General features: G+C 45.4%; 1 protein-coding gene across 9 annotated transcripts in view; it reads left to right on the plus strand.

Annotated features, from left to right (window-relative positions):
* Nucleotides 1-14,318, plus strand: part of mbnl2 (muscleblind-like splicing regulator 2) — a 49,828-nt gene that overhangs the window by 23,366 nt on the left and 12,144 nt on the right. For all 9 annotated transcript variants that reach the window (XM_061067283.1, XM_061067286.1, XM_061067287.1 and 6 more), the window contains 4 exons: nt 9,724-9,888; nt 10,075-10,146; nt 10,814-11,011; nt 12,615-12,875. In XM_061067283.1, the coding sequence (XP_060923266.1) occupies nt 9,724-9,888; nt 10,075-10,146; nt 10,814-11,011; nt 12,615-12,875 (696 nt within the window). The remainder of the gene's footprint in view (nt 1-9,723; nt 9,889-10,074; nt 10,147-10,813; nt 11,012-12,614; nt 12,876-14,318) is intronic.

Here is a 14,318-nt window from a genome sequence, read left to right on the forward strand (position 1 = left end):
TAGCCTGCGGTTAATGTAGAGGCACTTATACAGCGTTTATAGCTTTCATATATAGGTGCATTTTAATGGCATGAATGTTAATGACTTTATGGTTGAGTTTATTTATTATGGACTTTTGCCCACTCCGGTGCTTCCCATCAACTGTGGTCGTTTCACAACAAACCAAAAAACCTTCTGCTGGACTTTCTAATGATCAGATTACGTAGCAGTAAACTGCTTGAGATACTTGGGTGCGGACACATGATCAGCATTTTATTACACATCTTACGTGACGCCACTGGGAGTATCAAATTGCATTTTTATGCAATTTGCTGCCTGTGGGAGAAAGATTCCTGCGATCTAGGAGTCCCAGGACAAACAAGCATAGAATAAAAACAGTTTTTATCTCACATTTCTCCCACTCTCCACCCTGTGTGTGTGTGTGTGTATGTGTGTGTCTGTGTGTGTGTGTCTGTGTTCCAATCTTGCCTCCTCTCTCTCCTTGGGTAATCTCAGGCGTGTCAGCTGCAGTACTACTCCTCTATCTGTGGGATTACAGCTGGTGAAACAAAGGCACTTAATTACTGCTGAGGCAACACAGTCTTACGTATGTCTTAGTGTGTGTGTGTGTGTGTGCTGTCCAAATTACCTGGTCTATCTCCTTTAAACTAACGGTATTACCTTTTTGTGATTTAAATATACCTGATTACAATATAGACGATCCTCCGCAGTTTTTACATTTACATTACGTGACTCGCCTTTAGCCACTGCTCTCCATTGATTCCTGTTCTACATTACCAGCCCAAATGTAAGCAAAAAGCCTGAGGCTATCATTTCAAAATGGATTTTGTGTTTCCCGGTGTCCTGGAGCCTTGCTCCTTCAAACAGATCCATTAGTCCAAACGGATCCATTAGAGCCCAAAAAACAAAACAGGATCCGTAAGAGGGAGCACTCTCTGTGTTTGAGGATGAAGGGAAGCCCTGTCCATGTGCATCCATTGCGTTGGTATTCTACCGGGTGCTGGGATCACTGGGTCTGCTTTTTCTTTGAGCACCGGAGTGCCTGTCCACTCGGCGTCTTATACCCGGGGGCTCTCACCGGAGTGGTGTCCTTATGACCTGTTATAGCCTGACCCATAACCAGCTGTCAGCTCCCCTTTCCCCGTTTACCCCGGTTCTACCGGAGTAGGCTGAGAAAGTACAGAAGGAAATGACTGACACCATGAAAAGAAGACCAATACTTTTTAAATATTGATATAAAGTGCAGCAAATATGGGATTACAATGTGGCAGGTTCCTGTTGATTCCAGGATGCAGGCCAAGAAACACAGGACACCCAGGTAAAGGATGAGCATATTTCTCAAAAAACTAGAAATTCACCTCTGAGTAATGGCAGGATGTAAAAGGTCACACACGGCAAAGACAAGGCAGTTTGGGAGATATGAGGGAAAGATAAGAGGAACAAGTGTGCGCCTGTCTACCCCTCCCTCCTTCCCTCCCTCCTTCCCTCCCTCCCTTCCTCCGTCTTTGCCGGTCAGCGGGGATACAACAGGTTCTTCGGTTATGCTCTAAGGGGATTACACATATCACAGGCTTCATGTCAGGGAAATTAGTGTCAGTTTCTCAAAGCGGCCCTCCTCCTCTCAAGCTGGGAAGGACAATCGGATAAACGAGGGGAGGAAGACTTTACTACAGTTTCTCTGCACGGTGCGGCCATCCAAACACCACACGCTGTGGGAGATTTCCAAATGTGAGCACTAAAGACCTGCCTATGTGGGTAGTTTACTGTGTTTATGCTGCATTTTCCACTAGAATTGGCTTGATTTGCCTGGAGAGTTAAGACCTGAATCCCATTTCTCTGGCCACTTCACCGTGTCACGCTGACTCTTCCGTGATCTTTCTCCCTGATTGGTATTTCCGGATTGCAATCTGCCAATACCGCCCGACACACTGTCACCGATCAGGTCAGCGAGCGCTACGCCAGCATTAAGAAGACATCACCGGGGCTCAGCTACACGAGAGCCCACCGAGCTTTTCTCTGCAGCTGACGAAAACAGGGCTTAATGGACAAACACACGCACACACGCACATCGCAGATTCCCTTGATTCGGCGCAACGTAATTCAGCAATATTGTTTGTTGGGTTGAAGTGTTGACATGGGGAGAGGAAGGCAGTGACTCATTCTGAGTGTATCCATCTTCGACAGGGGAGAACGGCGGCGATAGCTTCCCCATTAAAGGAGATTGGAACCACAGGGGTATAATTTGAAGGCGGGTTTCCAGTAGCCTTTACGAGAACATTTACAGCTCCTCTGTCGACTGCAGCCTATAGGCAGCTCCGCTCGGTCTCCAGCGGGTCGGAGCATAGAGCAGCCATTGAGGGCGAAATGCAAATGTTACAGTGGTGAACGGAGGGGCCCACAACTGAAGCGCTATTCTGCCGGTGGGGGTGGAAGACTGGCTCTCTGTGTCCGTGCCACCCACGGACACACAACAGTCATCGCTCTGACCATTCAGCCCGGCTGGTGAAGGAGGTGTGGGGGGTGTGCTAATGCTACATACACGGGCCATTCGGGACTGTGTTCGCCGTGAATTTATTTGATTTAATGGAGGATGGGGCTAATTATGTCTCCAGGACTCAGGCCCAGTAGGGGCTGTATTACGTCAGCCACGGAGGTTATGTTCTCACCCCTGTCTGTGTTTTGGCTCTTGACTTTGGGCCTAGGCGGAGGCATGTGCTCCACTGGGTGCAATTCTAGTTTAATAATCACTCTTTTTGTTAGTGTATTGACTCTCTCGCTGTAATTGCACCGGTAATTGGTAATCAGGTTCTCACAGGCCACGGCTGACTCACAAGTTAGTCAGATGCTCCTTGTACGTCTGTGTACGAACATATTCACTCTTGTAATGACTTCCAGAAAACCCGGGCATGCCGAGCAGCCCCTGTCAACATTATTAGACAAGAACAGAGTTACAACAAAGAAGTGGGTCAGTGGGAGTTCAATATGCACACAGTCAAAGGATGTATACCCCTCAAGTGTTTTTCTGTTGTAGCCCTGCTCCCTGTTTCCTGTGAGTGTTGCGGTTCGAGAAACGCTGCGTCCAGAACAGCAACCTGTCAGCGTGTGTGGGTGATTGTTTTGTGTGTGTGTGTGTGTGTGTGTTCTCATGCAAATGTTCTCATGCAAATGTTTGCCTTGTTTTGTCTCTTGCCTTTTTTGCTTAAGTTTTGCCAACTGAACACTGTGTGCCTGTGTCTGATTCGGAGCGTGATCGGTGGAACGCTGGGAAAAATAAACGTTTGTTTCCATGCATGACAAACTGAGTAACAGATGAGTGCAAATGCTTTTCCTAAGATGGTCTCATGAATATATTGTCTCCTATCTGTTTATATAGGGCTCTCTTTTCAATAATTGTCCTTTGTCTGTTTTGAAATGCTTTATTTCTTCTGCCATCTTTTCGAGGTCTCCTTAGAATAAGAGATTTTCAAATAAAGGGACTTCCAGGTTTATAAATATGAAACAGTTAAGGTGAATATTTTCTAGATTAAACTGTAGATAAATCATGTTAATCTACAGTATAATATAATAAATCTACAGATTAATATAGTCTATATTAACTCAACTGAAGTCAGATTTGTTATTTGTTTCTTTTCCCATTGCCACAAGAGGATTTTGTCTTTCTCGTTCCCCCTCGTTGAGTAAAAATTCAACGTCGCAAATGCGTCAGAAACTTTAATGTGCAAACATGGAAATTCAAGCGTCTTTAAAAGGTTTTTTGACGAATGGAAAGGGGGCAGTATACAGGCGTGTGACTAAACTACTGTAGAAGATCGGTTCCCTGGTTAGAAATAGAGCCAGTTTCCTTCTGTAGCGGAATTATTGAAGCAATATTCCTGTCACTTTTAGATTTTGATTATGTGTTTTACACGCTTGCAGCTTCCTTCTATCCTCAAACCTCTGGACTCAGTTTTTATTACAGGTGAGGTTTATGGTAGCCATCATCCCCCTGTGTGAGGAGGTGGGTCACATCTCTCTCTATCAGAGGACTGACAGGCATCGGTACCGGTTTATTTACAAACCACTGATTGCCAAATTATGATCTTACATATCTCTTGGTTAGATCACATGATTGGCTGATATTCCATGTACCTTAAGCCTGAATTTGGAAAGATCAGATTAGCTTCCATCAGAGAAATAGTTGAAACTGCAGAACACAGAACAGGATAAATGGATTTCTGCTCCTTGACATTGTTATTATGTTTTTTATTCATTTATTTTGCCCACTCAGGTCTCTCTTGAAAATGAAATCTCTATCTCAGAGGGACTCACCTAAATAAAGAACGGTTAATAATAATAATACATTCAAGTCACTAAACTGTAAAACATTTTTGCCAAATTAATGCAATTTTAATGTGATAAACAACCAAATGCAAAAGTATTAATCAAATAACTAAAATGATTTATTGATTTTGAGAATATTTGTTAATCATTTTCTTTTCATCAGCTAATATTAATGTTTACATATCAGAAGTGTCAATATCAGTTTTGGACAATATCAAGGAATCCAAATAAAAGCAGAACAGTGTAAGAAAAAGAAAACCCTTTAACAATGGCACAGAAAGAATTAAGAGGATTCTCCCTCATAAAACATTTCTAGATGAAGAAAAAACAATTAAGGGAATCTTAGAGAGTGAGAGTTAAATCCTAATGTGTTAATAGTATCTGCCTTTTTCCTCTCCGACTCTAATGTGAAACACATTTTATAGATATTACTCCCGTATGGAAACTTGGCAAACAACAAGTAGGTTCCCGTTGGCGATGGCTGTGTGGATATATGGAACGTGCCAGCAGTAATGTTTCAATTTATAATCTCTTGGTCAGAGGATACGTGTCAAGTGAAAACAACTGATAATTAATGTTTGATCTCCTCTCCGCTGTTGTCTGTTTTTCAAAGAGATAATAATCCAAATCTGAATCACAGCAGTTATTAGCAGTTTCCCGACGTGCGTATCGCAGCATGTCATACACACAAGTGCAAAACAGCAGCGTACAACGAGAGGCTGCCGTGCGAGCGACGCAGCTGAGAGGTATAATTTCACCGTGTAGCTATGGCTACACACCGCTGGCTGGAGGGTGAGTCACTGACGTGCCTTGGTGCTTTTCAAAGATCCTTTTCATAGACGCTGCTGCTCCGAGGCAATGCCCGCAAATGAATGGATTTCTGCTCCGCTCCAAGTGGGTGGCTTAAACAGAGAGCACGGAGGACTCGCTCTGTGCATCTGTGTCTGCAGTGCTGACAATACTGTGCCATCATCTGGTTCCTCCGGCACACATGTTGCTTTTCAACGCCGTCACTGTTGCGTCGGCGGTCCACTTCACTGCTTCAGCCATGAGTCATAAGCACTCCTCTTTTTTTTTTCCTCCAATTTATGTGATGCTGTGTCGCCTCTCCCTCAAAGATTACCTCATTTTATGTGCTCTGAATCCACAAGTGTGGCAGGGACACGTTCTCCCAAACCGCAGCCTGGAGCCTCTATTAGATGGAATTACTTATAACTGCCGTGCACGGTACCAAGAAATTAACACTTCCCCGACTTCCATGATGCATCATTACTTGCGTGTCTGAGGTTGTATTTTCATCAGCATTGTTGCTTGATGACAGCCTGGAACGTCTTCTTCAGGGGAGGATTATCCCAGAATAAAGCTGTGGACCACCTGACCTCATGTTGTGAGCCTGAAGGAAAGCTGAGATTCTTCCAAATGAACGGATCCCCTCTTTTGTGTGGAGATCAGCCATTTAAACGTGCTTTAGCCATATTTATAGAAAATCTATATCCTCTCTAGTATTTGTCGGAGACTTCCTGGAGTCGGAGATAGTAACAGACACTGTGAGAGTTTATGGTTAAATTGTAAAATATCAAGTCTTAATTACATTTCAAGGGTTTGATAACAACAATGTAGGAATCATTGCCACATTTTTTTTATATATATATAACGCCCTATATATAGGTATCGGAAATTTATAATGGCATCAGCATCGGTTGGACTCACATCTCTTTCTGTGGGACTTCAGCCTCAGCAAACAAAGAGTAACATGTTATAATGAAAAAACAGGGAGGAGCACGTTTTCTTCTTTTTCACCGGTCCACACATATATGACATACAAGACCTTCGGAGGAAATTAAGTTTGCACCAAAATGATTAATGTTTTAATAATTGATTTATTTCCCACTGTTTTTAAATCGTGGCCGCATTTCCATTAAAATCCGTGACAGCTCCAGCAGCCGCGTCATTTATGTGCTTCTTCCATCTGCGAACCAGACAAAAAGAGGGAGGATTGAAGACAAATCAAACCTGATTCATGCGACCACCAGGCACAAAGCCCTGATAGATCATGACTACATCCGGGAGAAAAGGCCTCTCACACAAAGTCTGACAGGATGAAAAGAGGAAGGTCCGAGCCCTGTGCTTTTCAAACACTGCATTACAAAACACTCTCCAGAGTCGCTTCACCACCATTTACCTCATCACTTTAAATGGGGAGTAATGATGAGCAATTGTGAAAAGCACGTGTCACTCACAGACGGACGGATGAGCTGAATACGCAGTGAGATGGGATGTAATGGCTTCACTCAAAGTCGGCGCTAAGTGAAAGCGGCGAAGGGTTTGTGCCGTCGTCTATATTTGTGATCTTCCCGCTGGTGGCGCTCGCCGCTGCCACGCTGACTCCCTCTGGGATGCCGTCCAGGTCACAGCTTCAGCACCAGCTCCCTCTCTCTCTCTCTCACACACACACACATAGAATCACACCCTCCCACACAGTTTCTCTTACCCACACACACACACACAGCTACACCTGCCCACGCAATCTCTCCCTCTCTCATGTACACACACACCGCACACACAAACCCACCTTTTGTCAGCGCATGAAGCCCTAATTAGTTTTGTCACCTCTGAGGTTTTTTCAGTTGTGCGTTTCTGTGCTAGCGTTATTACTCCGCTCTGGACATGGCCTAGCAGATCTGTTTGTGTGCCTGCGCCACGTTGCGTGGGCGATGCTCTGTGCGATCGGTGCGATTTAGTATGCATATGTGTGGGCAGGTGTGATTTTGTGCATGTGAACTGTGAAGGGGAGAGGAGAGGGAGAGAGGGGGGGGGGGGATTGGCTTACTGCAGCGTTAACACAAGGGTGTGGAGGTCAGCGCTGTCTGACTCGTGACTCTCATCATTACGCAGCCGCCCCGGGGGTCTCTGTGAATGTCAAACCCCCGTTATCTGATCCCGGTGTTGCCAGCGTTTTGTGTCTCACAAGACAAACGCCCCTAATTCCTGCAATATCTCCCTGTGTGTGTGTCTATTCACAACAATTGCAAAGAGGCTCACGTAGCGTCTGTGGAATTATAATCCTGCGTGGCAGCTTTAAATCAGTTAGGAGTGGTGAGTGTGGAGTGTCTTTAATATCTGTCAGGGAGAAAAGGATTGCGAGGTTTTATTAGTTTTTCATTTGATGAGTCTTGAAGATTATTGGTTATTTACACTGGCAGCCGGCCTTGTACCTTGAGCTCCGCTTGATTAAAAAACCTTCCACCCCCGTTTGCCTGCACGTCCAATATGGACTCGAACAGGTTAAGTAGCTGCTTCAAATCCATATCGTGCTTGGAATCATTTGCATCGTGACCCCACGGGATCTGTTCCAGTTCGGTGCAATACTAAGAATAGTGTGATAATAAGGATAAGGTTTTATGGTATAGATTCTTATGCGACAGACTCCGTGGCCAGAGGCAGGATGTTCTTCGAACGCGATATCTCAGGAACGACTGGGAGGGTGGGGAGATCTCATTACAACTGGTGCAAAAATGCATATTTGAATTTGGTGCTGAGAGGTCACAAGAGCGCCGTGACCTCCACAAAAACTTTTTCTTGGCCCTACCTCGAGAATTCATATGTACCTTTTGAGAAAACACACTAACCTTACCTGTGTTGTTATTGAATTCCTGGACTTTTTCACTTAATACATCAGAAACTGAACAAACCAAAAATCGATACCAAACCCCAGATTATTTCTCTTGGTGTAAGACGAAGAAATGCATCACAAAAAATGGAATGAAACAGGATAGAATTAAATTGAATTAAATATTTTAATAGGTAGGAAATGCAGTTACTTTGCACAATACCATGACCCTGAGCCGACACACCCAAATTGAATCAGTCGTTATTAATGTTGATTAATGACACCAATCATTTCTCGCGTCGTACCAGCCTCTCCTGCACTGGCAGAACAGGAAACAAACGTAGAGGCTACTTTTAAGTTCATCAGGAAGCAAAGTGCAGCGAGTCATCTGACTGCTGCCTCTCTAATAACTCTCTTAATCTTTATATTGATCGATGTGTCCTCCAGTTCTATTTGAGCCTGGCGTCTCTCGTTTCATTGTCAGTTTTTCCAAACCCTGCACCGTCCAGCTGGAATTCCATATCCTGTCAGATGTAATTCAGTTGTCTGAACCCACTGGACTGCGACAGTTTATGAGACACAATCTGCGTTCAGACGAGCACTGACGTCAAGACCTTTTTGTGATCTCTGCCGCAAAACGGATACGTCATGTCCGGCCTCGTGTAAACGCAGGTGCCCCCCCCCACCTCGCCTAAATGTTCCAGACCTTTTCTCTGACGACTTCCAGCTGGGCTCTTCGGATGTGAAAGACGAACTCTAGAAAACATCCGGATCCAATTTGTCTGAGAAAAAAAGCTGTCTGAAATCGGCTGTGGAGAGGTCATGTTTCCCTATTTCCTGGTACGACTCTGTTAATCAGGCCACTGTGCTGTAGGTCTTCAGTGTCACAAGGGGTGGGGGGGGGGTTAAGGGGAGTCTGACTGATTCTAATTTGGCTTCACTTCCCTTTCACAGTCATAAAGACGCTCCGTGTGTCCTCTCCTTCTGTCTTCTCGGCCCTTTCTCCTCATCTCCCCGTTCCCCTCTGCACTAATTCATATCACTCCACACTGCCCACACCTTTTCCACCGCTCTTCTCCTCCATTCTCCTGCTATTGTATTCTTTGTCGCTCCCTCCTGAGCTCTCCTCTCTCCTCTCTCTCCTCTCTCCTCCACCCACCGTCCTCGCGGCTCGCTCTGCAGCCAGGATCCATCCTGCATCATTGTGTTTGTCATTATGAGCCTCTGTAATTGCCTCCATCCGCCAAGGGTCTTAGTAAATCTCCCCCCCACCAAACCTGCATTTGCATCTCCTCGGAGAATACGCAGATTAAGCCATGATGGTTGTGCCCTAGCTTTTGTCTACCACCCTCCTCCTCTCCACGTGTGTGTGTGTGTGTGTCTTATCAGTGTGTCCGTGGTGCAGCCAGGACCAGAACAAGCTAGCAAGTCAGAGACTGATAATGATCTTTCATAACAATGTTTCCACTCATGCCGAGAGCTACCTGCGTCCCACCACGACGGGCGCGAGTGTTCCTCAATGCACAGCTCTCATCATTTTATATGTTTCACACTCTCCGAGCATGAATATGTATGCTGCCTTCAAGCGCTCGATGTTATTTGGAGTCTGCGATGAAAATCAATGCCCACGTATCTGCCACGTCCTCGGGCAGACACGCAACCTGTTCACAGTTCAGGTTTATAAGGAGAAGATGGCCCCTGTGTTGAACAGAGGCTTCAGCTTTTCAGAGAAGACTGTTAATGACCTCTCTCTCTTTCTCCCTCTCTCTCTCCTCCTCCTGTTGCTCGCCCAGGGCCGCTGCACGCGAGAGAACTGCAAATACCTCCACCCGCCCGCTCACCTGAAGACCCAGCTGGAGATCAACGGGCGCAACAACCTGATCCAGCAGAAGACGGCGGCCGCCATGTTGGCTCAGCAGATGCAGTTCATGATCCCCGGCACCACCATGCATCCTGTGGTTAGTCAAGGCGCTCGTTGCCTTGGGAAACGTGACAGCGTGACTCACTGTGAAAATAGTAGTGTTGTTTTGCTTAACCGTAAAAATGACATTTGTAAAATACAAGCTCAAGTGAATTCAATATTTTGTATTAATTGTATTTTCATTTGTATTCTGACTTTTTAAATTTCGTTTTTCAACCACCAGGGGGTTGATCAAGATGCTTTGGCGTCACTTTTGAGGAGCAGTCATGTCGACCATCTTTATTTACAGTCAATGGTACAAGCTGATTCACTGAAAAACTATGACAAATCTTTTACACTACATCAAAACAGCCTTGTGTTTTTCCCTCCTCTCCAATTGGCCTGCACTCCAAATTGGAGGAAGATCATGAGTTTGTGGTCGGGATGCCCTTGAGCAAACCGCGATAAATTCCCACCTGCTCTCTGGGGCTTTACTCCAGAGTCAGCGGTAGATGGTGGTTGCACTGGGCAGATGCCAGGTGTGAAAGTGTTTCACTGCATCAACGCAAGTCTGGGCGTAGCTGCAAAAGAACATGCACGCTCAGCACAAACCTGCCCAGGATACATAGAGGTTAAAAAAAACACCTCTTCTCTTGTTTCTACCCTGATTTCTCTATATCTCTCTCTCTCTTTCTATCTCTCTCTCTACACTTTTTTCTCATTCTACCTGTCACACTCTCTCCCTCTCATGTATCTCACCACTCTGCAAAGCTGCACCATCGTTTCTTTCAAGTCTCTAGTGTCTTCTTCTTCAAACCTCTCTCCCTCCACTGCCTGTCTTTCTCCACTTCCCACTCCTCCTCCTTACATCCTGCATTTTCTACCACTTCAGTAATTTCTGTATTAATGATTTTTTTGAAAGAAGTCTCTAATGTTTTTAAGAACAGCCGTGATAGCGTTTGTCCTTTCTCTCTGTTCCGCAGCAGGCGTTTCCTCCCTGCCAGGGCCTGGGCTCGGGCGGGGGTTTGAGCTACGCACCCTACCTGACTCCCATGTCCCACAGCATGGGCCTGGTGCCCACAGACATCCATCCCAACAGCCAAGTCATCGTCCCCGGCAGCCCGCCCGTCTCCGGCGGCTCCAACTCCAACCAGAAGCTGCTGCGCACCGACAAGCTGGAGGTGACCAACCTAAGGGTTTGGGGTCAGGGGTCTCTTTGGGATGTGAAGTGAAAGTATAGTAACAACTTAAAACCCAATTTAAAAGGTTCAGTTGCAAAATAAATATACGTAACCAGCGTAACATTGTCTCAACATTGTGCTTTCCTCTGTTGTGTGTTATGCTTCTCACTTCTGATGCATTGGTGAAGCTGATCATGACTCACTGGGAGAAAAAAAACAACAGGGAGTCAAACTCCGCATTTTTGATCCGCGTTTTAAAAACCCATGTATGAAGTATTTACAAGGCAACATTGTGGGTATTACAGTTTTGATGCAATACTTACATGTGTCAACGAACACAGACAACGCGGCAACAATCTAAACCTTTGTACTTTCAGAGTGAAACATTTTGTCACAAGCAAGTAATGAAAGACTCGTTCATTTGGAATTTTTCTTTGGAACAAGCCCAAATAAGCAAATTCAGGCTTGCAAAACCGGAAAGTCTCACATCATGCGACTTATTGTGTCACAATTTCTCAAGGAGGGGGAGTTTATTGCGTAACTGCAGGACCTCTTAGCTGTTTAATTTGTGCCTCTTCATTTTAGTTTTTCGGAGAGGAGAAGAAATGACCTGATAGTCGATACTTTGCATTATCCCGTGATCATTTGATCCCTCACAGAAATAATGAAGGGCTGTATCAGAAATGTGAAGCCAAATATCAATAGTGTGTGTTTACAGTGATTTCGACCATCTCCATCCTCCCTCTGGCAAACGGTTCTGAATGGGAGTCGCTCGGTGATTGTTAAAGTGCACACGGAGGCGGTTATTTTTTTTCTCTCCTCCACTTCATTTATAAAGATAAACAATAATCTTCCTAAGACCTGGAGGTGATGCGTGTGGGTGTGTCTGTATGTGTTTTTCTCTGGGAGTGCTATCACTTAGCAACTGAGTGAAGTTGGCTCTAATGAAACAGTATCCCTCTGAGACACGCATGCACTCCTACACAGAGCGTGTCTGTGTGTGTGTGTGTGTGTGTGTGTGTGTGTGTCAGTCCCATAGTGCAAGTCTAAAGCAGATCCCCTTGTGATTTGTTCAGGCTTGTGAACAGTTGAACAGACTGGTTCCGTGTTTCTACTATCGTTTTACACTCGTTACAGTTTTGCTACACAGTGTTAAATATATTTTATACAGAACTTATTCATTAGAATGTATTGAAATGATCAGACCTATGTTACAGTATATATGTCATTGACTTGTGTACAAAAACTTGGACAAATCCCTTCTTTTATTCAAGTTAATTGCAAAGGCAGTGTAAAGTGAAACCTTTGAACCTCCCTCCTCCTATGCTGTCGATCTGTTTCTTAATTATAGTCTTATCACGATAATCCACTAACGCCTACAGCAGCATTGGAAATAAATGATTTTTAAAAAATATTATTATATAATTTTGCTGCTCGTTGTTTCCTGACGTGTTGAAAGCTCAAGCATTCACAGTTTTTATATTTCTCCTTGTGTTTCTTTGTTTTGTCTTTTTGCATCTGCGTGCTTGTGTGTGTGTGTCCGTTTGTTTGTGTGTTTGTTTGTGTGTGTGTGTTTACGTCCACCCGACTCTCCCGCTCCCAGGTGTGCCGCGAGTTCCAGAGGGGCAACTGCGCCCGTGGTGAGACCGACTGCCGCTTCGCTCACCCGAGCGACAGCCCCATGATCGACACCAGCGACAACACGGTCACCGTCTGCATGGACTACATCAAGAGCCGCTGCTCTCGCGAGAAGTGCAAGTACTTCCACCCCCCGGCCCACCTGCAGGCCAAGATAAAGGCCGCCCAACACCAGGCCAACCAGACGGCTGTGGCCGCGCAAGCCGCTGCCACAGCTGCAGCCATGGTGAGAGCACAGCACACACAGCTACTCAATGTACTCAGTGCGTACACAGATGTAGAGAAGGAAAAACACACACTTATCCCTGTTGTAAGAAAGCAAATCTCACAAAGGTTTCTGTTTACATACATATAGAGCTAGAGCTTCTAAGGTCTGAATGGGACAATAGCACCTATACAATTTACCTTGAGCCTCCCAGTAAGAGCTGAGCCTTTTGTTATAATATATCGTGGGAGGCTTTTATAGAGCGTCAAATAAATGTTTCTCTTGGAGGTTTTACTGAAGTGCAGAAGCAGGCAAACACTACATGTCTCGGTATTTTTAACACTTTGAATAAAATGCATACTACCGCAGGGGTTCTGCTTCAAAGCTGCTGCACCTAGATGGATGTACGTGACTGATGAAACACTGCGGTTAAAATTCACTAATACACATTACATTATGACAAACCATCTTGGGAGCCACAAAATGTAAAAAACAGGCTGTTCACGATGACACCCACAGCAACATAAAATGTGGAGCGCTGCTTTATTACTGTTAAAAAACATACCCAATCCCCGCTGGTTTATTCGAGTGCACTCCAGTGTTCAATCCACTAACAATAGTCGTCCCAAAGTGAGGCCTTTGTCCACAGTAAACAGGGTTTTAGTGAGACCCTGAACGCATCAGTATAATGCCGTAAGAACAATCTGTTATTATCTCACCGCAGTACGCTTTTTCTATTTTCAAATGCCCTTGGTTCATACAGAGACAATGTGCTGGCTCACCCCCTCAACCATGCCGCCCCCCCACCCCCCACCCCCACCCCCCCTGCTCTCAATGATAAATGCGGCTCTCTGCAGATCAGTGCAAATTGAATCAGGGATGGATGAGGATGTAGCATCACAGGCGAGGAGGGAGGGGGAGGAGGAGATGTTACCCTCCTCTGCCTTTTAGTCTGAGAAAAAAAATACAAAAATTCCCCACAAGGCAGAGGGAGAGACAGACTGGTAGAGACAGACAGACGGAGATGTGCAGGCCGACAGGTGGCAGGAAGTGTTTGGCAGTGGGTCCCATCTGCGCCCCGCCCTCCCTCCGGCTTCTCTTTTCCGATTGGGTCCTCTGGCTGCTGCTGCACTCGCACACCTTGTACTGCGCCACTCGTTTCCTCCATGGCATGGGCATGCTTTCTTTACGCGTTGCACATAACGCTCTCATTGGCTGGCTCCACCGCTGCTTGCTCTCCCTGTCTTTTCTCCATAAGCCCTCAGTGTGGATGATGAGGTGTCCTCCAGTGCAGGTTAGTTTCGTTTGTGCACAACACTTATAAACGAGAAAGGCCAAAGCCCCACTGTCTCCTTAAAGCTGGAGCACATTGTATACACTCCTAGATATCAGTCCTCCAAATTGCCTGACCAATTTTCATAAAGATTATTGATGATTCACTGGGAAATCAGTAAAAAAATCTCA

Source organism: Limanda limanda, chromosome 23 (genome assembly GCF_963576545.1).
Source record: "Limanda limanda chromosome 23, fLimLim1.1, whole genome shotgun sequence".
NCBI classification, from domain to species: domain Eukaryota; kingdom Metazoa; phylum Chordata; class Actinopteri; order Pleuronectiformes; family Pleuronectidae; genus Limanda; species Limanda limanda.